The sequence below is a fragment of the Dasypus novemcinctus genome, unplaced genomic scaffold (genome assembly GCF_030445035.2).
Source record: "Dasypus novemcinctus isolate mDasNov1 unplaced genomic scaffold, mDasNov1.1.hap2 scaffold_259, whole genome shotgun sequence".
Taxonomy (NCBI): domain Eukaryota; kingdom Metazoa; phylum Chordata; class Mammalia; order Cingulata; family Dasypodidae; genus Dasypus; species Dasypus novemcinctus.
This window is the reverse complement of record NW_026688225.1, coordinates 25936-47460: the sequence shown is the minus strand read 5'-3', so window position 1 is coordinate 47460 and position 21525 is coordinate 25936. Positions and strand designations below refer to the sequence as shown.

The 21525-nt window shown below is 67.5% G+C and overlaps 2 protein-coding genes across 7 annotated transcripts in view; one reads left to right on the top strand and one right to left on the bottom strand.

Annotated features, from left to right (window-relative positions):
* Positions 1–21525, top strand: part of GATAD2A (GATA zinc finger domain containing 2A) — a 41192-nt gene that overhangs the window by 2186 nt on the left and 17481 nt on the right. For 2 of the 6 annotated variants that reach the window (XM_058292729.1, XM_058292728.1), the window contains exons 1-2: positions 16261–16380; positions 16671–16918. The exons of 1 other annotated variant lie outside the window; for it this stretch is intronic. In XM_058292729.1, the coding sequence (XP_058148712.1) occupies positions 16276–16380; positions 16671–16918 (353 nt within the window). In that variant the 5' untranslated portion in view covers positions 16261–16275. Of the gene's footprint in view, positions 1–16260; positions 16381–16670; positions 16919–21525 lie in introns of those variants that run through there. 3 more of the 6 variants (XM_058292730.1, XM_058292731.2, XM_058292732.2) reach the window with 3 other exon arrangements.
* Positions 560–14699, bottom strand: LOC131277659 (collagen alpha-1(III) chain-like). Its single transcript, XM_058292723.1, has 8 exons — positions 14694–14699; positions 14382–14521; positions 14176–14233; positions 13934–14049; positions 13673–13733; positions 13161–13487; positions 1462–3080; positions 560–1271 (listed from the first exon to the last, which is right to left on the bottom strand). The coding sequence occupies exons 1-8, from the start codon at positions 14697–14699 to the stop codon at positions 560–562; spliced, it is 3039 nt and encodes a 1012-aa protein (XP_058148706.1).

Genomic DNA, 21525 nt, shown 5'->3' with positions numbered 1-21525 from the left:
TGCCAGTGGAGCCAGACAGCGGGTGTCCCTTTACGACCGCGCCTCCCGGCGTCGGGGCGCGTTCCTCTTACGGCCGAGCACGCCCTCAGCGGGCGCGGACCCCGCCATTCTCATGTCCTGTCGGTGCACACCCGGGCTGCCCCTCGCCGGCTCCCGTGACCCGCGGCGAACGTGCGCGCGTGAACCACGTCGACGCAGGAGCGGAACGAGCAGGCCGCGGGGAGCTCTGAGGACCCGCCAGGCTGCTGCGCGCCCGCTGGCGGCGCGGACAGGCCCCACGCCCCCACGCCCCCCGCCTCTTGAGGGGAGCGCGACCCGGGTCGGAGCTGTGCCCTGCAGGCGGCGAGCGTCGCCCGCGTGGAAAGCACCATGACCCGGTGCCGATTCCCGGGGGCCTCGGGGGCAGGCGGGCACGGGCGCCGGGGCGCCCCACGCGACCTCGCTCTCGCGTCCTGGGTTCGCCTCGGGTATGGGCTCGTGGCGCCTTCCCACGATGCTCGTGGGCCCGTCGGCCCATTTTAGAGACGGGGCTGAGATCCAGAAGCATCTCGCGCTCCGCTCACGCTGCCCGCCGGTGGCCGTGGTGTTTGGTATAAAGCTCACGGCGATCACCAGAGTAGGTTCCCGCGAGGGGCGAGGGTGCGCCGTGCTGTTCCTTCTTTCCCGGCCACTTGGGCACGGGCCCAAGGATGGACGCGCTCAGCGCGAGTAGCGCAGGTTCCGCCCGCCTGGCTGTGCGCCGTCCATTCGCCGTGAAGCTGAATCTCTGAGGCGTGGCCGTGTGTCCCGGGCGAGGCCCAGGAGAACGGTGGGGTCCCCGCAGCCGCTCCCGCTGCACCCCTTGGCCGGAGGCTAGGCCGCCCGTGCGCTCTGTCCCCGCGGGAGCCCCCGGCCAGCCCCAGCCCCCGGGCAGCAGGGGTCCTGTCTTCGGCCGGCTGCCCTCGGGCCCGTCGGGGCAACGCGGTCTGGGCCCTCCGGAGGCGCAGCCCGGCTCCCGCAGGCCCTCCCCTCCCCATGGGAGCCCCCCGCCGACACCCTCCCAGGCAGCAGACCCCGCCGGCTCCGTGGGGCCGCCCGCGTGGCGCCACACGAGGCGGGGGCGGCGGTGCCGGGTGGGAGGAGGGGCCTCTGGGCAGCGCAGGGGGCGGCGCAGCCTGGGCCGTGAGCAGCTTCCCTCGGACTTGGGCGGGTAAGAGCCGTGGACGCCCCCCCCGGGGAGACGTGCAGGCGCGTGCAGGCCGCCCGGGGAAGGCGAGGGGCCGTCTCTCCACCTGCGGCTGAGGGGGCACCCCTGCCCGTGCCGGGCCCGTCCCCCGGGAGCACAGGTGCGTAGGACACGCGGGCTGAGGCGCAGGACACGCGGGCTGAGCAGGGGAGAGGGCCCGTCTCCCCGCCGCCTGGGCGTGCGGGGGTTCAGGGGGCGCTCCCGGGCGCCTCTCCAGTTCCCCTGAAGTCCCTGACTGGAGGGGTGCACCCTGAACCGCGCAGCGCCAGGCGTCCTCGGGCGCCCAGAACACCCGACGGCGGAGGCACACCGGCTGGCGGCTCCCAAGAGCCTGCAACGCGTCCACCTGTGCAGTGCGTCCCGCAGGGCGCGTCTCGCGCCAGTAGGCGGGTGGCTTTAGGGTTCCCAGGGGCAGTGCCCACGTCTGCTCCCGGAAGCCGCGGCCCACGCTCGGTCGGCGGTGCCCACGTCCACTCCCGGAAGCCGCGGCCCATGCTCGGTCGGCGGTGCCCACGTCCGCTCTCGGAAGCCGCGGCCCACGCTCGGTCGGCGGTGCCCACGTTTGGTAAACCGTGCCCACGTCCTCTCTCTGTGGAAGCTGCGGCCCACACTCGGTCGGCGGTGCCCACGTCCGCTCCCGGAAGCTGTGGCCCACGCTCGGTCGGCGGTGCCCACGTCCGCTCCCGGAAGCCGCGGCCCACACTTGGTCGGCGGTGCCCACGTTTGGTAAACCGTGCCCACGTCCACTCTCTGTGGAAGCCGCGCCCACGCTCGGTCGGCGGCGCCCACGTCCGCTCCCGGAAGCCGCGGCCCACGCCCGGTCGGCGGCGACCACGTCCGCTCCCGGAAGCCGCGGCCCACGCCCGGTCGGCGGCGCCCACGTCCGCTCCCGGAAGCCGCGGCCCACGCCCGGTCGGCGGCGCCCACGTCCGCTCCCGGAAGCCGCGGCCCACGCTCGGTCGGCGGCGCCCACGTCTGCTCCCGGAAGCCGCGGCCCTCGCTCGGTCGGCGGTGCCCACGTCCACTCTCGGTGGAAGCCGCGCCCACGCTCGGTGGCGGCGCCCCACTTCCCGCCCCCAGGCCCGTGGGCAGGCAGGAGGGGCAGGTGGGGCCGGCGCTTGCTCCTGCAGCCCGGCAGCTCCACGCGTCTCGCGGTGTTGGCTCTGACGTGGGCAGCGCCGTGGATGTGCTCGTCTGCCGCCTCTGTGGGCGCGTGGGCAGCCGCGTCCTCCCCCGTGGACGGAGTCTCGGCGCGTGTCGGTGCTGCACAGGTGCCGGGGGTGGCTGGAAGGAAGGCGGTCCACAGAAGGGCCGCGCGGTCTCCCTTGTAAGCCTCGTGCTCCTGCACGCTCGGAGGGGCCACCGTTGCCCGGGGGGGGGCACGCGTGCCAGAGCCGGGCGGCGTCCTGCTGGTGGGAGAGGCGCCCGCCACGCCCCGCTCGCAGGGGATCTGGCGGCATCTGGCCGAACCGCGGCTGTGCGTCCCCTTGGATCCCCCAGGCTGCCGTCTCGAAACGTACCCCGCGGGTTCACCGTCAGCGCGCTGCTGGGAAGAGCAAGGCCAGGCACGGCGCAGCCGAGCCGGGCCGAGCCGCGAGGAGAGCGGCGTGTTCACGCTGCGTGGTGGTGCCACGTCCGGGGCGTGGGGCTCGGGGAAGCAGGGTGACGGGGGCGTCCGGGTGCTGTCCTTCAAGGGCGGCTGCGGGCCCTGGCCTCTCGGCTGACCCTGACTTCCAAAGAGGGACGCGCGCCCCCAAAGACGTGCCCCCGTGGGGGGAGGCTGGGCCGGGGGCAGCGAGCCTCTCGCGCTGCCAGGGCGGCGTGGACGTACTTCATAAAGCAGGACCCGAGTCGGCTGGGAGGGGGAGACGCCGAGGCACAGGCCAAGCGGGACGCGTGCGTCCTGGAGCCCCCGAGCTTCGCCTCTCAGAGACCCCGTCTCTCACGTGACTGGGGCACGGTAAGTGGTCGACTGGGGTATTGTAGTGAGATACGCCGTGAGAACAGGAAAGCGAAGAGCCCGAGGAGTCGTGCGTTTAGTTCTTACTCCCAGAGTAACAGTACCGATATCTCCTCTTTGTTGTGGGGGAGCAGATAAGTGTTTTTTGAGAACCCAACTGATCTCGGCACAAAAGGAAAACATATAAAGTCGAAGCACTTGAGCGCCGCGTTTCGTTCTTAACGTGAATCGGGAATCCCCTGGGGTCGTGACAAACGCCCGAGCAGAGCCAACCCCGGGGGACGCCGGCCCGAGCGAGCGCAGCCCTGAGGACCGAAGCCCGTGGGGCGGTCAATGTGGGCGCCTTCGGGCGGCGCTAGGCCACACGGGGCGGGCGTCGGGAGCCGGTGCCTGCTGACGCCGGGGCTGCGGGGAGGAGCGGCACGTGGCCCCCGGGCCGAGCGGCCCCGTCCAGCAGGCGGCCTGGGCGCCTTGTCAGGTCTGGTCAGCCGACTCAGGGCCCACGCGGGCCCGTGGCAGGGAGCTCAGGGCGTGTCTGGGCACGGCGTGCCCTTGGCGCGCCGCTGACGCAGAGGGCAGCCAGGTGCGCCCACGGCCCCAAGGCCAAGGGTGGTGTGTGGAGCAGCATGTCCCCGTGGCCGCAAGCCTCCGCGCTGGCCCGGCGCCCACGGTCGGCGGTGAGTGCGGGAACCGTGGCCCGCGGACACGCGCCGTCACGTGTCGGCTTCGCGGGAGCCAGGGCTGGGGCCTGGGCCACCCCCTGTGCTTCCCGGGGGTGCGGGAAGTGTGGGGGCCGGCTGGGAGCCAGGCCTTCCCTCGGGGGCCTTCCTGTCGCGCTTCGCCGCGAGGGGCCGCGCCTGCCCGGTGGGCTCATGCCGGGTGGGCGAGCGAGCGGCCCCCTGCGGGCTGGGGTCACCTGACACCGTCACAGCCCTGTCCCCCACCGGGTCTTTTTTTTTTAAAGATTTCTTTCTCTCCCCTTCTTCCCCCCAACCCGGGTTGTCTGTTCTCTGTGTCTATTTGCTGCATCTTCTGTGTCCGCTTCTGTTGTTGTCAGCAGCACGGGAATCTGTGTTTCTTTTTGTTGCGTCATCTCGCTGTGTCAGCTCTCCGTGTGGGTGGCACCATTCCTGGGCAGGCTGCGCTTTCTTTCGCGCTGGGCGGCTCTCCTTACGGGGCGCACTCCTTGCGCGTGGGGCTCCCCTACGCGGGGGACACCCCTGCGTGGCACGGCACTCCTTGTGCACGTCAGCACTGCGCATGGGCCAGCTCCACACGGGTCAGGAGGCCCGGGGTTTGAACCGTGGACCTCCCGTGTGGTAGACGGACGCCCTGTCCACTGGGCCACGTCCGCCGCCCCCCCACCAGGTCCTTCCCCCCCAGGTCTGCGCGCCCGGGGCAGTCAGCTGGACCAGCGCTGCTTAGCAGTTTTCCACCCAGTGGGGGTTTGGCTCTTGGAGTAGGTTTTTTGTTTCTTTGGGTTTTTCACTTTTTAGTTTTTGGAGATAAAGTCCCATTACCAGAAACGTGCCGTTTTCAGCCCTTTAAAGCGCACAGTCTGACGTTCAGTGCGTTCGCACCTCTGTCCGGTTCTGGAACGTTCTCACCACCCCTCAAGGAGCGCGTCCCCGGGAGCCTCACTCCCACCCTGCCGCGCTCGCCAGCCCCGGCGACGCCCCGGCCGCTTCCCGTCCGCGTGTTTCCCGATCCGGGCAGCGCGTGTGCGTGGACTCGCACGGCGGCCGCCCGAGGCTGGCCGTATTCGCTCGGTCAACGTCCTCGGCATCCCCCGCCGTGCCAGGGCGCCAGCCCCTGCGCCGCCGAGCAGCGTAGCCTCGCGCGGGCCGTTACGCCCCCGGCCGTGTGGACGGGGCGGCTCTGCGCGTCGGCGGTCGGGGCTTTGCGTGGACTTGGTTTCCTTTCTCTGGGCGTGGCCTGCTGGGGCCTCTGCTGGTTCCAGGCTCAACTTCCGAGGCACTGCCGGCAGCCGCAGCTGCGCCGTCCCACGTCCCCCCGGCAGCGCACGAGGCGCCAGGCTCCACGGCCCCGCCGGCGCTGCGTCTTCTGCCGTTTTGCTTCTGTTAGACCAGCGTCGGTGGGCGGGAGGTGGGACCCCCTGCTAGTGCTGATTTGCTTTTCCCTGACGGCTAACGACGTCGAGCGTCTCGTTCCGTGCTCGTTGCCGTGCGTGTGTCTTTTTTCGGCAGGAAGCGTCTGTTCAGGGCATTTTAGAAACTGGATTGTCTTTTCATTGTCGTGAGGGTTCCTTATAATTACATACGCGATTTGCAGCTACTTCCTCTCGTTCTGCAGGCTGTCTTTCCGCTTTCTTGGTCGTGTTCTCTGTGGCAGAGGCTTTAATTTCGTGGAAGTCCAGTTCACCTTTTTCTCCCGCAGCTCGTGCTTTTGGTCTCAGCTCAGAGGCCTTTCACAAACTGAAGGTCGGGAAGCGGACGTGGCCCAGGGGCCAGGGCGTCTGCCTACCACACGGGAGCTCACACCGCAAGATGACACCAGAAAAAGAAACACAGATTCCCGGTGCCGCTGGTAAGGATAGAAGCGGTCCCAGAAGAACACACAGCGAATGGACACAGAGAGCAGACAACGAGAGGGGGAGGGGAAGGGGAGAGAAATAAATAAAAAATTAATCTTTAAAAAAAACAAAAAAAGAAAAAAAACACAAAAACTGAAGGTCTTGGAGATGGGACCCTGCTACGGCCTAAGGATCTTATGGTTTTGGGGCTTGTGTTTAGGCCTCGGTGTGCTTGGAGGTAGATTTTGTGTATGGTTTTGGTTTTGATCATTGAGCTAGGAGTCGGACGTCCTTTTTCTCACCCACGTAACGTGCCTCGAGCGCCTGCCCGGGACCAGGCCTGGATGTAGCGCAGAAGGGGACGGCTCCAGGGGCACGGGGGCAGGCAGGGGGAGGCGTAGCAACCGGAGACCCCGAGTGCTGGCGAGGCCGAGGGCGGCGGGGAGGGCCGGGAGGGCGCAGCCGGCGCAGGCTGGCCGGGAGCGGCAGGTGGCCGGGGTGGGGGCTCGGGCTTATCTCGAGGAATGTGCTCCTCGGTGTCCCATGAGGGACCGTTGGAGAGTAACTGTCAGAGCAGACGCTGCGCCGCTGCTTCCCAGAGGCCCCGGCCTGGGGACGCCCGGGCGGAGGGCAGACGGGGGGCTCCTGCCGCGGCCGTGCCCTGGGCCGAGACGCCGTGGTGGGCCCTTAGGCCTCGGGTCAGGGGGCGGCCTCAGCCAAGGGCAGACATGGCCCTGGGGGGAACTGGGGGGACACTGGGGTAAATCTTGGGGGGGCACCCAGGGGGGGCCCGGGAGGGGATGGGGGGGAACCTGAGTGGTATGGGGGGCATCAGGAGGGGACCTGGGGGGGACCTGCCACCGGCCTCGCCTCATGTCGCCTCCAGAAACGAAGGCTTTTCCGGCCCTTGCTAGAATTTTCTGTGCAGAGCCTGCCTGCCGTCCCGCCCAGACTTTGGCGGGTGGCCCCGAGGGAGCGTGGCCTCAGGGCCTCGGGGCCGCGTGGTGTCCATGTGGGCTGTCAGCTGTCACGGCGCCGGTCCCCGGGTCACGTCCGGTGTGACCTCCGTTTAGCGCTTGGGAGACCCTCGAGTCTTGACTGTAAAAAGCGCAGTGGGGGCGGGCGTGGCGCGGTGGTGAGCGCCTGCCTCCCACGCCCCGCGCAATCCCCGCACCCCCTAAAACCAGGGGACGGCCGCTGTGCGGTGGCCTGAGTTCCTGGGCCGTTGTGCTCTCCGGGCCGGCGGCCCCCTGAGCGTCCTCCGAGGCCTCGTTTCCAGGTCCCCCGAAGTCCCAGCCTCCTCCCTCCGGCCCGGGCCAGGGGGCGAGAGCCCGACTTCCCGCGCAGCTCCTCACGGCCCTGCTGCGCGCCGCCCCTCCTGCCGCTTGCGTCTTCCCGAAGGAGCTCGCTCCGTTCTCAGGGAGCCGTGCCGCTCGTTCACCCCTCCCTCCCCCGTCTTCACCGCCTGGGCGCAGCGCCGCCAGCGCCCTCCTCGCTGCTGCCCCGGGCGCGTCCTTGCCCTCCTCCGGACCCGCGGCCTAGGCAGCCCGGCCGGTGCCAGCTCGTCCAGGGCAAGCGCCTGTCGGGGAGGGCTGAGCGCTGGCTGCCGCGCAGCAGAAGGTCCTCCGGGGGCCGTGTCCAGCCTGGGCTGATGGACACGAGGGTGGCCGCAGCGCTCGGGCCTGGGAGACGCTCTGCAGCCCAGCGGGTGGAGAGGCGCTGCGGGGGGTCCACGCGGCCCTGTGCGTCGCTTCCTCTCGTGGCAGGCGCTGCCCGCCCCCGGGACGCTGGGTGGGGCCGCAGGGCTGACCCTTCCGAGAGGAGGGGGAGCAGGGGTGGGGCTGCCCCGTGCCGGGAGCCTGAGGCCCAGAGGAGGCAGGCGCGCCCGTGCCCAGGACCCCTGCCCTGGAGCGGACCTGTGGGTGGCAGTCGCCTGTAGGCCAGGCGCTCAGAGGCAGGAGGGAGGAAGTGGACGACAGGAAGCGAGCGCGGCGCACGGCGGGGGCTGGACGAGCCCCGGATGCCCGCTTTGCACATGGCTCTGGCTTCACCCCAGGGGCGCCCACGAGAGGGGCTGGGCGTTCTGACGCTGGCTGGGGGCCACAGGCAAAACGTGCCCCGAGAAATCCCAGCGCTCGCCCGCCCGCGCGCCCCGGGCCTGCGCATGTGGGAGTTGGGGGGCTCAGCCCGCCGCCCCACCCCCCCCCCCCGCCGGCCTGTCGTGACCCCCGGGGGGCAGCCGGGCGGCGGCCGGGGCGTGGCGGGCAGGAGTGGCCCTGCCCCGTGCCCTTTCCGCCTCCCGCCGGCTCGTCCCCACAATGCGCCCGCCCGGCGCCGGGGCCCCCGCAGGAGGAGTCGCTCGTCTCCGTCACCGTGTGAGAGTTCACCCGGCACCAGTTTATGGCCCGCAGCTCCTCCGCCCGGGACCCGCCTTGCCCGGGAGTTCCGGGTTCAGGGCTGTGACTCGAAGCAGGTGAACTAATTGTGATAATTCTAACTAACCGGCATATCAACACGTGGCCTCTGTCACCGTCTTGGTCTCGTTTGTACCGTGTCTCGGAAACCCGCTCTGAGCACAGCTCACCTGGGCCAGCTGCTGCTCAGGGGTCCCGCAGCCCCGGGACGACACGTGGAGACAGGACGTGTCTCTCTTCCGTTTCCCTTGTTTTTCCTCTCACTTTAAGAGCAGTTTGTGGGTGTGTCGTTCGTGCACGACGAGCATCCATAACCGACGAGCGTAGGGCGAGAGCGAACTCCCAGGGCAAGCCCGCCCGTCCTCACGCAGGCCCCGCGCCACCCCCGCCCGCGCCGTGCCTTGTGGCGGGACGATTGGCACAAATCGTGACGAGCATCGTCAGAACGTGACTGCTGACCGTAGTTCAGTGTCTTACCCTGGGTGTATTTTCCCCCTAGCCCACCCTGTGGTTTTTTTGTTCATAAGCCGTACGCTTTATCTGAAGTGTGCAGTCGGTGGCGTTTGGTGTAATCAGAATTGTGGGTTCATCGCTTCAGTCAGTAGGAGAGCGTTTCCATGACCCCAGAAACCCACAAACCACTGTCCCCCCGCGTTAGCGCTCCTGATCTCACAACCGCCACCGTCCCCAGCATTAGTGCTCCTCGTCACACAGCCGCCGCCGTCCCCAGCGTTAGCACTCCTGATCACGGACCCCGTGACCTGCTCTCGCCGCTGCCGCCCCCTCCCAAACGTCCAGCCCAGGAGGGGCTCAGGGCCGCCCGCGTCTGACCAGCGCCCTCCCGCCAACTGACTCCCGCGGCGAGTCCCCTGAGCTTGTCCCTCCTTGAAACACAATTCCTTCCGACCGGTCGGCGCCGTCACTTCGAGAGGCCTCGCCTCAGATTGGATTTACAAGGTCGCGTCCCCTTTTTGGAAACTTAATTTTCTCCACCGTTCCGCTGCCGGGCGGGGCTTTCCCCAGCCGGTCGACGCGCCCACGCGCTAGGCAGCCGCTCGAGCAGAGCACCCGTGGCGCTGGGCCGTGTGCCGCCGTGCCGGGACCAACACCCGGGGTGGGGTTAGGGGTGGGGAGCCCGTGGCAAACGAAGTTCTCCTGGCACGGCCACGCCTGTCGGCGGAGGACTGTAGCCGCCCTCGTGCCGCCGCAGCAGAGCTGAGCGTCGGCGACAGGGCCCGTCGGCCCGCTGAGCCGGAAGAGAGCCTCGCGCCGGGCAAGTCCGGAGCGTCGTCGCGCTGGACCACCCTCAGGCCGACGCTGGGAAGAGAACGCGCCCACCCGGGGGCCCGCGGGCTCCGCACCCACCCTGCTGTGGGGCCCCCCGTGCCCGCCAGGCTGCGGCCTGCCCCCACCCGCAGGCGGCCCTCCCACTTCCCCGTGGCCCATGCTGTTAGAAAGCAAAAGCTCACCCGGTGGTGGGGGAGAGAAGAGTTTTATTAACGGCCTTACAGGAACGGGCAGGACCTGGATGAAATGGCCGGGCCGCGGAAGAGCAAGGAGCAGGGACATTTATACCCTAACCCTAACACCCGGGCCCCTCCCCTGGGCCCCACGGGTTGGGCACTTCAGGGGCTCAGCCTGTCCGATTCGTCCGAGTTCCCCGTTTCCACTCGCAGTCGCTGCCGGCGCTCTCTGCACCCTGGTGAGCTGGGCGGCGAGCGATGCTTTCCCTCCTGGCGCTTTTCAAAGCTGGAGCTGCTTCCACGGTTGGCCCCGCCCCCACGCCTCACCATTGGCCCTTCTCGCTTTGGCCCCGCCCCCACTTCTCATCGGCCCTGCCCCCAGCACGCACCATTGGTCCTTCTCGCTTTGGCCCCATCCTCACTTCTCATTGGCCCCGCCCCCAGTGCTCTCCATTGGCTCTTCTCGCTTTGACCCCGCCCTCACTTCTCATCATTGGCCCCGCCACTAGCAACGCACCATTGGCCCTTTTCACTTTGGCCCCACCCTCACTTCTCATTGGCCTCGCCCCCAGTGCGCACCATTGGCTCTTCTCGCTTTGACCCCGCCCTCACTTCTCATCATTGGCCCCGCCCCCAGCGCTCACCATTGGCTCTTCTCGCTTTGGCCCCGCCCTCACTTCTCATCATTGGCCCCGCCACCAGCAGGCACCGATGGCCCTTCTTGCTTTGGCCCTGCCCTCACTTCTCATCATTGGCCCCGCCCCCAGCGCTCACCATTGGCTCTTCTCGCTTTGGCCCCGCCCTCACTTCTCATCATTGGCCCCGCCACCAGCAGGCACCGATGGCCCTTCTTGCTTTGGCCCCGCCCTCACTTCTCATCATTGGCCCCGCCCCCAGTGCTCACCATTGGCTCTTCTCGCTTTGGCCCCGCCCTCACTTCTCATCATTGGCCCCGCCACCAGCAGGCACCGATGGCCCTTCTTGCTTTGGCCCCACCCTCACTTCTCATCATTGGCCCCGCCCCCAGTGCTCACCATTGGCTCTTCTCGCTTTGGCCCCGCCCTCACTTCTCATCATTGGCCCCGCCACCAGCAGGCACCGATGGCCCTTCTTGCTTTGGCCCCGCCCTCACTTCTCATCATTGGCCCCGCCCCCAGTGCTCACCATTGGCTCTTCTCGCTTTGACCCCGCCCTCACTTCTCATCATTGGCCCCGCCACCAGCAGGCACCGATGGCCCTTCTTGCTTTGGCCCCACCCTCAGCACTCCCCATTGCTCTTCCCACTCTAGCCTGGCCCCCAGTGCTCATCATTGGCCCTTCTCGCTCTGGCCCCGCCCCCACGTCTCATCATTGGCCCCGCCCCCAGCACTCACCATTGGCCCTTCTCGCTTTGGCCCCGCCCCCACTTCTCACCATTGGCCCTTCTTGCTTTGGCCCCGCCCCCAGCATTCACCATTGCTCTCCCCTCTCTAGCCCCGCCCCCAGTGCTCACCATTGGCCCATCTCGCTCTGGCCCCGCCCCCACTTCTCACCATTGGCCCGTCTCGCTCTGGCCCCGCCCCCACTTCTCACCATTGGCCCGTCTCGCTCTGGCCCCGCCCTCACTTCGCACCATTGGCCCCCGTCGTTTTGGCGCTACTTTTCAAATTCCTTGTGCGCCGAAGCCGCTCGAAGCCCTTTCCCTCCCCCCTGGAACGGCAGAGCGAGCTCCAGCTTCCCCTTTGTGATAACAGCCCTTTCCTACAACGCGGCGCCGTCGCAGGGGCACCGCGGGAGCCGTGTACCCCTAAAGTGCGCCTTCCGCCAGGCTCTGGTTTGGCACGTGGCTGACGGCACTCTCGAGTGTTGCGCCCCAGCCCCGTTTCCCCCACGCGCACTGTGTCTGGTTGTGCGACGCTGCGTCGCGTGTCGAGTCACAGCAGAAGTTACCGCGGTGTGGCGGGTTGCGCCCACGGAGCTGCGTTAGCGTCGTGAGCGGTCAGTGTCTGGTGCAGACCCTGCGGGAGCAAGGGCGGGCCCTGCTCCGGCCGCCGGCGCTGCGCGGAAGCAGCTGGCAAGGCGTGGCCTTCTGGCGTCTCCTCGGGAGGAGCGGGGCCAGGCCGCGGGGCGTGAGCAGCTCGGCTTCAGCCCCACGGCGCGGCCGTGCCCGGGGGAGACGGTGTCCGGCAGCTTGACCGGTCGGCAGTCGGGGCGCACCTCCCCTGTGGCCCACAGCCTCGGGGGTTGCGCCCTGAGGAGTAGGGCGACCGCCCCCCACTCCTGCCTCCGGCCCATGAGAGCCAGCCCGAGCCGGGACCCGAGCAGGCCTGTGTGTGGGGTCCGGCACCCGCCGTGTGGCCACCCTCCCCTGGGGCTCGGGTGCACCTGCTGCTTGAACTACGGCCCTGCCCTCCGCTAGCCCTCCTGCATGCCCGCCCGTGGACAGGCAGCCCCGGGCCCGGCCCCGCTGCCGCCGGGTGGCCTTCCTCGTGTGCAGCGCTCAGGGTGGGGCACGTGGCCTTCCCCCAGGAATGCCAGCCGTGTACTAGGATTGGGCCTCACGTGTGGACGTGGCTTTGCAATCAGCCGGTTTGGGTTCCCGTCCCAGCCCTGCCCCTGCGCCCCGCACCCGGTACCACGAGGCTCAAACGTGAGGCCGTGTGCTCCCCCGGGCCCGCCCCAGCCCTGCCCCCAGCCCGAGGCCCTGCTCAGAGGGGGCCCCTTGGCGGGCGCGGTACCCGCGCGCTCTTCCCGGCACGCAGCCCAAAGCCCGTTTTCCAGCAGAGTCTTCAGCACCCGCTCTAGCTGCCAAGTAGTGAGACTCGCGTGTGCCTTTAGAGGAAACCCCTGCAGGGGAGGGCCCAACTCGGGCGCCCCTTGGCAGCCCCCTTCCCTCCCGGACGCCCGGCCCTGGGCCGTGCGCACCGCGACGGGGCCGATTGCGCAGCCTGCCTCGCGAGTGAGGTCGAGTGGAGCGCGTCGCAAGGGGCTGGCGTGGGTCTGGGGCTCTGGCGCTTCTCTGGGCACGGCGGGGTGTCCCCAGGACCCGTCACTGAGCCCAGGACGCAGCCTTGGCACTGGGGCTCGGCCTGGCGGGAGAAGGCGGCTGTGCCCGCGGCTGGTCGGCGTGACCCGGGGAGTGCGCAGGGCCGCGTGGACACAGCCAGCCAAGCGGGGTCCCCTTCTCCGTCCTCCGCCTTGCCCGGGGCAGCCGTCACAGCCCCGCCCTCTGGCTGCCTCCCTCTCGCCCGCCTGGGCTTCCAGAACCTTCTCTGCTCGGCCCGGCTTCTCCGTCGAGAGTAGCTAGTCTCGCTTTCTCCTTTCTCTTCCTCGGCTACAAGACTCATACTCGATCTTCTTCAAAACAGAAGGTCGTTGGGCTTTTGGAACAGAAAGTGACGGTCCCTTCCAGCCCTCTCTCCAGGGCAGACTTGTCGGTCTTCGTCACGTGCTTTTCAACATTTCAGTAAATTGAGAACGAGCACTTTAAAAACCCCTTTATTTTATAATGATTTTAAACTGCCAGAAAGGTTGCAGAAACAGTCCAGAAGTAACACAAGTGGGCTCGAGCCCGCCTCTGCCGGACTCCAGGTTCACTAGCACTGCACACGGCCGTGCTTCCGGCTCGTTCTGCCCGGCTGGCCGTGCCCTGGGCCGCCTGGGGCCCAGAGGGGCGCTGCTCGGCCGGCAGCTGGGACCCCTCTTCCCGACAGGAGAGGGCAGCGTGGCTGCCCGAGGTGCTGGAGCGTCCCCGCTGCGCCACCGCGGTCAGCGCCCGGTCCCCGGGGCCCGCCCCGGGTGGGTGTGTCCCCTGCGCCGTCCCCGCCGCAGCCGAAGTCGCCTCCGTCCCCACGTGCTCAGGCCGAAACCCCAGGCCCCCCTCCTCTCCCCGCACCCCCGGGGGCACGTTGGCCTGGGGGTGGGAGTGGGGCTCTGCAGCCCACCCAGGATCAGACTGGCTCCCTCGGGACCCCGCCCGCTCCCGTGTGGCCTGTGCCACGCGCCTTGCGCTGTCGCCTCTCACGCCCCGTCCTCCCCCCTCCCCCGCATCGCCGGCCTGCGCGCTCCTGGAGGCGCGGGCGCGTCTGGCTCGCCCACTGCGGAGTCCTCGGTGCCCGGCACCGTCCCGCGCACGCCGCGGGCACCCAGCAGGTTGGCGCTGGGCGGGAGGAGGCGGGCGCTGCCCGCGTCGGGACTCGGCCCAGCTCAGCTGCTCCGTTCTCGTCGTGGTCACACGTACGTGACCCAGACTGAGCGTCTTACACTGCGCAGCTGTCGGCGTCTGTTATGAAAACTTCCCCGTCCCGGGGCGCTCCGCGCCTTAAGCAGCCCACTCCCCGTTCCCCCCGCGGCCCTGACCCACTGGCCGTCTTGGGGATCGCCCCCTCCTCCCCGACGTCCACGCCGGCGGAGCCGCGGCCTGGGTGCGTGGGCGTCCGGGCTCCGGCGCGGGCCGGGGTCTTGGTGCCACCCTCCTGGCGGCGGTGGGGCCGGAGCGTGTCGTGGCCTTGGGTGCGTCTCCCCCGTGGCCAGCGGCGTCGAACGTCTTTTTGTGTGCGTCTCGGCTACTTCGGCTCGTTTGGGGAAAGCCTGTCCGAGACCCACGTCGTGTGCGCGGAGCCGGCCTGTCGGTGCCGGTGGCGGGAGCCGTCGCTCGTCCTGGACGTGAAGCCGTGTCAGGGGACGGTCTCCAGCCACCGGGTGTTTCCCCTCGTCCCCGGGTGGCCTTTGTTTCCCTGGTAACGCCCGTTGCGGCGATGTTCTTACTCCGGTGGAGCAGCGTGTTCCTCTTGCCGAGTGCCCTCACCTGCTGGCCGCTGGCCCCGGCGTGGCCTGGGCCGGGGGCTGCGCCTCACCCCTCATGGCTGCCACGAGGCCCACGCTGGGCGCCTGTGTCGGCCCCGAGTCCCACCTGACATCTCCTTTGCCGTGGCAGCGTCGCTCGCCCTTCCCGTCGCGGTGGGAGAGGGCGCCTTCGCCCGATCACAGGCCCCCGCGGGGGCAGCAGAGCTCAGGCTGAGGCGGGGGTCCCCGCCTGCGCCTCGGGGGGCGGGAGCCCGTGGGTGGACCCCGCGCGGGGCGACTTCTGCCATGGGAGCCGCGTCCCCGCTGTGCTCACCCGCATATCGGGAGCTTGGGAACGGCTCCCCATTTCCAGGCGGGCCTGAGCGCGCGCCCTCCCTGCGCCGTCCTCGTCCGCGGGGGCTGCTCCACGGCACAGGCTGCCGGGCCCCACGGGACCAGGAGCCTCCCGTCAGCACCCGCGCTGCGCGGGCCTTGGTGCTCGCTGGGGACTGGGCCCCCGCGGGCCGCCGCGGCGCTAAGGCAACGGCGCATTGCTACGGAGGAGGCTCCAGGGCCGCGGCCGCCGGCCCAGGAGGAGGCGCGGGTGGGTGCGCGGGGCCCACGCCGGTCTCCCCAGTGCCCTGTGCCCACACACTCTTCGCCGCCGGCTCTCAGGAGCGCAGGCTGGGAGTGGGCAGCCCAGGCCGCGGGCGTGCCCCCCACGGGCAGCCTGCGGCGACCAGGAGCCCACGGGCCGGGCCGGGCCGGGCCTCGCTCCCCACGGGGCCTCGGGGTGGGTGACCTCTCCCGTCCAGAGCGCAGAGGGGAAGGCTGCAGGCAGAGCGGGCGACGGCGTGCAGGGCAGGGGCGCCCCGAGGGTGGCGGCTCCGGGACGCAGGGCGCCTGCCCTCGGGGTGTCAGCAGCACCCCGGGGGGAATGCCGCCTCCCGCTGCTCCTTGGAGAGGGAGGGGCAGGGGCTCAGTCCCACTGCCGGTCGCGGGCCCGCAGCTGCCTGGGCGGCCAGACGCGGTGGCGGCAGAAGGGGCAGGCGTGTGGCCCCGCGTCCTTGGCGCAGAGACCACGGCGTGTGGTGGCGGGGCTGTCGGGCCGGCCCGGGAGCCGGGGTGGGGTCCCCAGGCCCGGGGGGCCAGTGGCGCCGTGAAAGCCCCCTCCCCCGCAGAGACGGGCGCGGCAAGGCTGGCCCGGGCGAGCCCGTCCCCCCAGGAGGCGCGCTGGGCCGCGTGGAGCGGAGCTCCTGAGCTGCCTGGCCCGGCCCGCCCGGGGCCCTGTCCCCCACGGTCCCAGGCAGAGGTGGCAGCCGCGTCCCCTTCCTCTCCAGCCGGGTCCTCGAGAGGGCGGACCCGGGGGCCCCCTGTGACATCCGCTCGGGAGCGCGCCCCCTGGGCCGAGGCTGGCGGGGAGACGGAGGCGCCGAGCTGGCGGCTCCCCGTGGGCTCGCCGCGCCCACCTGCCGGGGTCTGGCCTTGGGGCCCGCCCTGTCCCCGGCCTCTGGGGTGACGGTGGCACTTGCTGGGACCGGCCACCACCCCGGCAGCCATGCCTTTTGTCCTCAGGGCCTGGAGGACCCCGGCTCGCGCCGTCCCCTCTCCGCGGCCCACTCCCGCGGCACAGGGTCCACGGCCCTCGGCGCGCTGGCGCCTTTAAGAGCGTGGCCCGCCGCCCGGGGACTGCCCGCGGCCGCCCGCAGACAGCGCGGCTGTCCTGTCTCCTCCCGCCCGGCGAGGGTTAACAGCACTCCAGCCTGTCGTCTGGAACCGGTTCAGACTGGTTTTCTGGAAAGTGCTTTGTCTCTCCCAAGGAATCCTGGGAAGGGTCATGCGGATCCCAGTGATGTCATGGGATCAAAAACTGACTCAGCTCTTTCCCCCCACTTCTCCCTTCCTCAAGGCGCACCATGTGTGTGCTGCAGGTGCGGGGCGCCGGCCTGCCGGCGGCCCAGGCCTCGGCCCCACGCGGGGGCTGCCTCCCGGGCCGGCCCCGGGCCCCGGGCGCCCCCCAGGTGAGCAGGCAGCCGAGCGTGCCGGCCGCCCCGCGGCCCCCCAGCTTCCAGACACCCCCGGCACGGGCGGCGCTCGAAACCCGGGAGGCCGACGCGCAGACCCGAACTCGTTGCCTGCGTCCGCTGGACTCGGGGCACGGAGCCTCCTGCACCCGGGACGAGGCTTCCGGCCCCTCCTTGGCCGCGGCCTCGGGGGGCTCCAGGGGGGCGCCTGCCGCCGCCGTCCCGAGCGGCCCCCGGGGCGCCCGCGTCCCGCCGAGTTCACCCGTGGCCTCTCTCTCCTTCCCCAGCAGTTCAGGATGACCGAGGAAGCATGCCGCACACGTAGCCAGAAGCGCGCGCTGGAGCGCGACCCAGCCGAGGGCGACGCGGACTGCAAGAGGATGAGGATGGAGCAGGGGCCGGCGCCCGCGGACGCCAGGACCGACGGGGACCTGGCAGCGAAGCCCGAGCGCCGGGCGGCCCAGGAGCTGCCGGCGGGCGAGGAAGGCGGCCCCCTGGCGGGAGGCGGGGCCCTGGACGCGCGCGCCTCGCCCAGGTGAGCGGGGTGGGCGGCCGGGCCTCGCGTGCGCACCTCCTGGGGGTGGGGGGCGGCCCCCGGATCCGCGCTCCGCCAGCCGCGGTCCTTAGGTCCACGGGCGCCCCTGTGCGTCGAGCCCGGCGCCCTGCGTTTCGTAGGAGAACTGGGGCGTCCGCAGAGGGAAGCAGTCCGGGTTTGTCCTCTGGCCGCGCCACCCTGCTCCTCCGGGGAGGCCAGCCAGGGCCGCGTCCTCCGTGCGCTGGCAGCGCCCAGGACGTGGCGTGGGGACGCTTCCTCCACGCGCCCCCCTGCCCCGGGGGCCTGGGCTTGGGCGCCGCCCGGCCCGCTGCCTTCTGCCGTGCTGCTGGTCTCCAGCCCTCGCCGGCGTCGGCGACTCGAAGAGCGGCTCGCGCAGCGGGTGCTTCCTCGAGGCCCCCCAGGCCGAGGCACAAAGGGAGTGAGGCGCGGTCGCCCCCATGGCGTCGCCTCTCCCCTGCCCCAGTGCCCGCAGAGCCGCCTCGGAACCCTGGCACAGAGTCCCGCTTTCCAGGCTTGCTCGCTCCGGCCCTGGGTGTCGCTGGCCCCCCCGGGGCTCTCTGGCTCGTCGCTCTAAAGTGGGAGGCTGCAGGCGCGTCCTATCCCCACTGCGCACCTTGGCGGAGACGCGTCTCTGCGCGTTTGGCGGGGGGACCGGTGCGGAGCGTGCCGGCGCCCCCTCGCCTTCCTGCTGAAGCTGGCTGGCCCCTCTGAGACCCTCTGTCCAGCCCCGCCTGGCCCCCCGGCCGCTGGAGGTGGGCGGCTTGACGCTGGCACGATCTCGCCTTTGCCAGCTGCTTTTTAGTCTTGTTTTTGTCTTAAGATTTTTTATTAATTTCTCTTCCTTTCCTCCCTACTGTCTGTTCTCTGTGTCCACTCGTTGCGTGTTCTTCTGTGTCAGCTTGTATTGTCAGCAGCACCAGGAATCTGTGTCTCTCTTTGTTGCATCATCTCGTTGCGTCAGCTCTCCGTGTGTACGGCGTCATTCCTGGGCGGGCTGCACTTTTTTTTGCGCTGGGCGGCTCTCCTTATGCGGTGCACTCCTTGCACGTGGGGCTCCCCTATGTGGGGACACTCTTGTGTGGCACGGCACTCTTCGCATGCATCAGCACTGAGCGTGGACCAGCTCCACACTGACCAGGGGGCCTGGGGTTTGAGCCACAGCCACTCCGTTTGTTAACCTGTAAACTCCTACCTCCTGAGATCAGCGGGGACTCCGCCGTCCTCCTGGGGAGCGCCCGGTCTGGGGGTGCTCTGCGTTCCTGCTGCCAAAAGGGCTTTCCCTGCCTGGCTTTGCTCTCCGCAGTCCCTGTTCTCAAACCGAGAACTTCCTTCCGTTTCAGAAGTAAAACTGCACACAGGGGTCCCTTCTCCCTCCTTCGACCTCAGCTTGTCGCTTCTCCAGGGGAAGCAGCCGTGGTGGGCTTGCGTCCGAGCAGGAGGCGCGGCCACGTCTGCCCGCCCCCTGGTCCCTCCCGTGCTCTCCCCGGCCACCCCCCATCAAGGCAGGCCAGGGGTCGGGTCCCTTTGGACCTGAGCTTACGTTGGGAAAGTTTGGAACCGTGACTCAAACCCAGATCTCTCCGTTTCCAAATCCCAGGGCTCTCTCCCCACATTGTGCCCATTTGCCCCTAAGCTCAGGTCACGGGGACGAAGCAGTGTGCAGCCTGAAGTCGACGGGGGGTGATGTCCTCAGGGCACGTCGAGGACGGGGGGCTGGGTTCAGAGCCCCCCCGGGTGTGGAGCAGGGCGTCTGAGAAGCCCCCTTCTGGAGTGCGGCAGCAGGTGAGCCGGGCAGGGCCTGGCAGAGCGGGGCCTCGTCGTACCCCTCAGTGACCTCGAGGGGCCTTGCCTCTGTCTCGTCATTGAGCAGCGGGCACGTGGTCTCCACCTTGCGGGCCTAGAGGACGTGGCCCCGGGAGTCGGCCGCTGCGCGCGGCACGTCGGGATGGGGCGCAACGGTGGCAGCGGTGCAGGCGACTGCGACTGCTCCCCGTTCCTCAGCTTCGCCGGAACGACATCCCCCGTGCGGCCCTTGGCTCTCCCGAGGTCCCACGTGGGACGGTTGGGGGTTTGGTGGGTCCCAGGGTTAGATGTGCCCCAGAGGCGTCCTAAGGCCGCAGGGACGCTCCGGGGCCCTGGCGTCCGTGTTGGGCTCCCGCCGAGCTCCGGGCTCAGGGCACCGTCCAGGAGCCGCCCTTGACCCCGCTCGTCGTGCCGTCGGGATTGGAGGTGGGCATCCAGTCCCCGGCGGGGCGCGTCCAGAGGCACCGTGCCACCTGAGCGCCGTCGGTGTCGGCTTAAAGCTCGCCGTGTCTGTGGAAGGCCGGCACGCCAAGTTTAAATGGTTTTGCAGACAGAATCCCACTTTTATTTTTGAATCTGGAGTTAGCTTTTTGGGGAGCGGGTGTGGCTCGAGCGGTTGCGCGCCTGCCTCCCACGCGAGCCGTTCTGGGTTTGGTTCCCAGTGCCTCCTAAAAACAAAAGACAAACAAGCAACAAGCGAACGGAAGCGTCAACTCAGGGGAGCCGATGGAGCTCGGTGGTTGAGCACCGGCTTCCCAAACACCAGGTCCTGGGTTCAATCCCCGGCCCCGGTACCTGAAAAAGAAAAGTCAGCTTTTGTAGCAGATTATAAAATACGTCACGGGAAGTACACATCCTTGTACCACTTGGTGACTTTCCACAAACTGAACTGTGGCCCAAATGAAGGGCTAGAGCCCCTCCTGTCCTCCCAGCGTCACCCTCCTCAAAAGAGCCCCAGTCTTGAGTCTGAACAGCACAGATGAGTGTTTCCTATTTCTGTATTTTGTCTTTTTTTTGAAAAGGTACTGGGAATTGAACCCAGGACCTCGTACGTGGGAAGCAGGCGCTCAACCACTGAAGTTACACCCGCTCACCTCTCTGTATTTTAAATGAAATTATACACTGTGTTCCCATTGTTTGCATGCTTCAATTCCACATTATGTATGTGAGAATTATCCACGTTGTCGAGTGTAGCAGAAGTTAATTCATTTTTTCTTAATCCCACTGGGATCCGTATTGTAATCTTGTCACAATAGGTTGATTTGGAACATCCAGAGGCAGAGAAAGGTATAGAATCATCTCTCCACCCCACCCCTCTCCTCTGTTTCTCTTTAATTTACAGGCTTTTTTTTTACTTAGTTTCCCAACATATGATTTATGTTCAAAATAAATTGAAGTTGGAGGGTAACTTCCAGCTATGATTGAGTGGGATCTTAAAATCCTCTCCCCCAAAATAACTGCAACAGAATTGAGAAAAAAAAACAACAACCATTTCAGCACTCTGGAAATGGACCAGAGCCATCCAACAATCTGAGAGGTGTTGGTGCTTTTGGCTGATGTTCGGGTGCCCCCAGCGGGGCTCTGGCATCTACTCTGGGCTGCTCCCCTGCCCCAAACCCACCCCTAGCTCTGCAGGTGGGAGTCTCTTCCAGGCCACCCAGGCGGCGAGGACCGGTGGCTTCTCCACTGCGGCGAGAGGGGCTGGCACCCGTGCCCAGTGGCTTGCAAGAGCAAGAGGCTTGGAGATTGGTGAGCATCGAAGGCCAGCAGCTCTATTGGCCTAAGGTCGTGGTCATGGTTGGGGCAAAACAGAAAAATACTTTAAGAAATAACGGCTGAAAACTTGAGGAGAAGCAGTTCGACAAGCCCCGAATCACGCATCCGCAAATCGATCTACACTAGACACATCGTATCGAACTGTCGAAAGCGGCAAGAGGAAAAGCGGTCTGCCCTGTCCAGGGGCTCACTCATAAGCCTGCAGCCGACTTCTCACCGAGACTGGAAGCCAAGGGAGTCGAGGAGTGCTCAAAGTACTCAGCGAGGAGCGCTCTCAGCCAGGGACGCCGTCTCCTGCAGAACTGTCCCTCAAACCTAAAGGTCAAAAAGACCAACCCAGAAAGAGAGCTCACCCCTGGCAGTCCTGCCATCGCGTCAGGCCCACGGGCCCAGGAGCCCGGCAGCGGCACGTGCGCAGGTGAACGAGGCTGCGTAAATGTGCTTCTCCTTCCTTCTCGTTTAAAAGACTGGGTTGTGTAAAGTAAGACCTCTCATTCTGTACGGTAGGGTTCGTGACCTACATAGATACGAACGTGAGAATAGTTTAGCAGAGGAGAAGGGGAAAAAAGGGCATTGTATTGGAGCAGACTTCCGGTATTTTACCAGAATCAAGTTAGTATTACTCTGAGGTAAGTTGAGACAAGTTAAAACGCTTACCGTAATCCCTGGAACAACTATTATGGAGATAACTTTAGAAAAGAGTAAAAGAAAAGAACAGAACAACTGAACAGTGAAGACGCTATTTCCTAAACACGAGAAGAAGGCAGTTAAGGAGGAAAAAAGGAAAAAAAAAAAGACACACGACATATAGAAAACAAGTTGCAAAACGTCAAATATAAAACCCACCATATCAGCAATTACACTAAATGTGAACGGTCGAAAAACCACGATCAAAAGGCTGGGATTGTCAGACTACATAAAAAAGCGAAGTTTAGTGTGTTCTATACTGTCTATAGGAGATACTCCTTAGATTCAAGGATGCAGAAAGATCAAAAGGAAAAGGACAG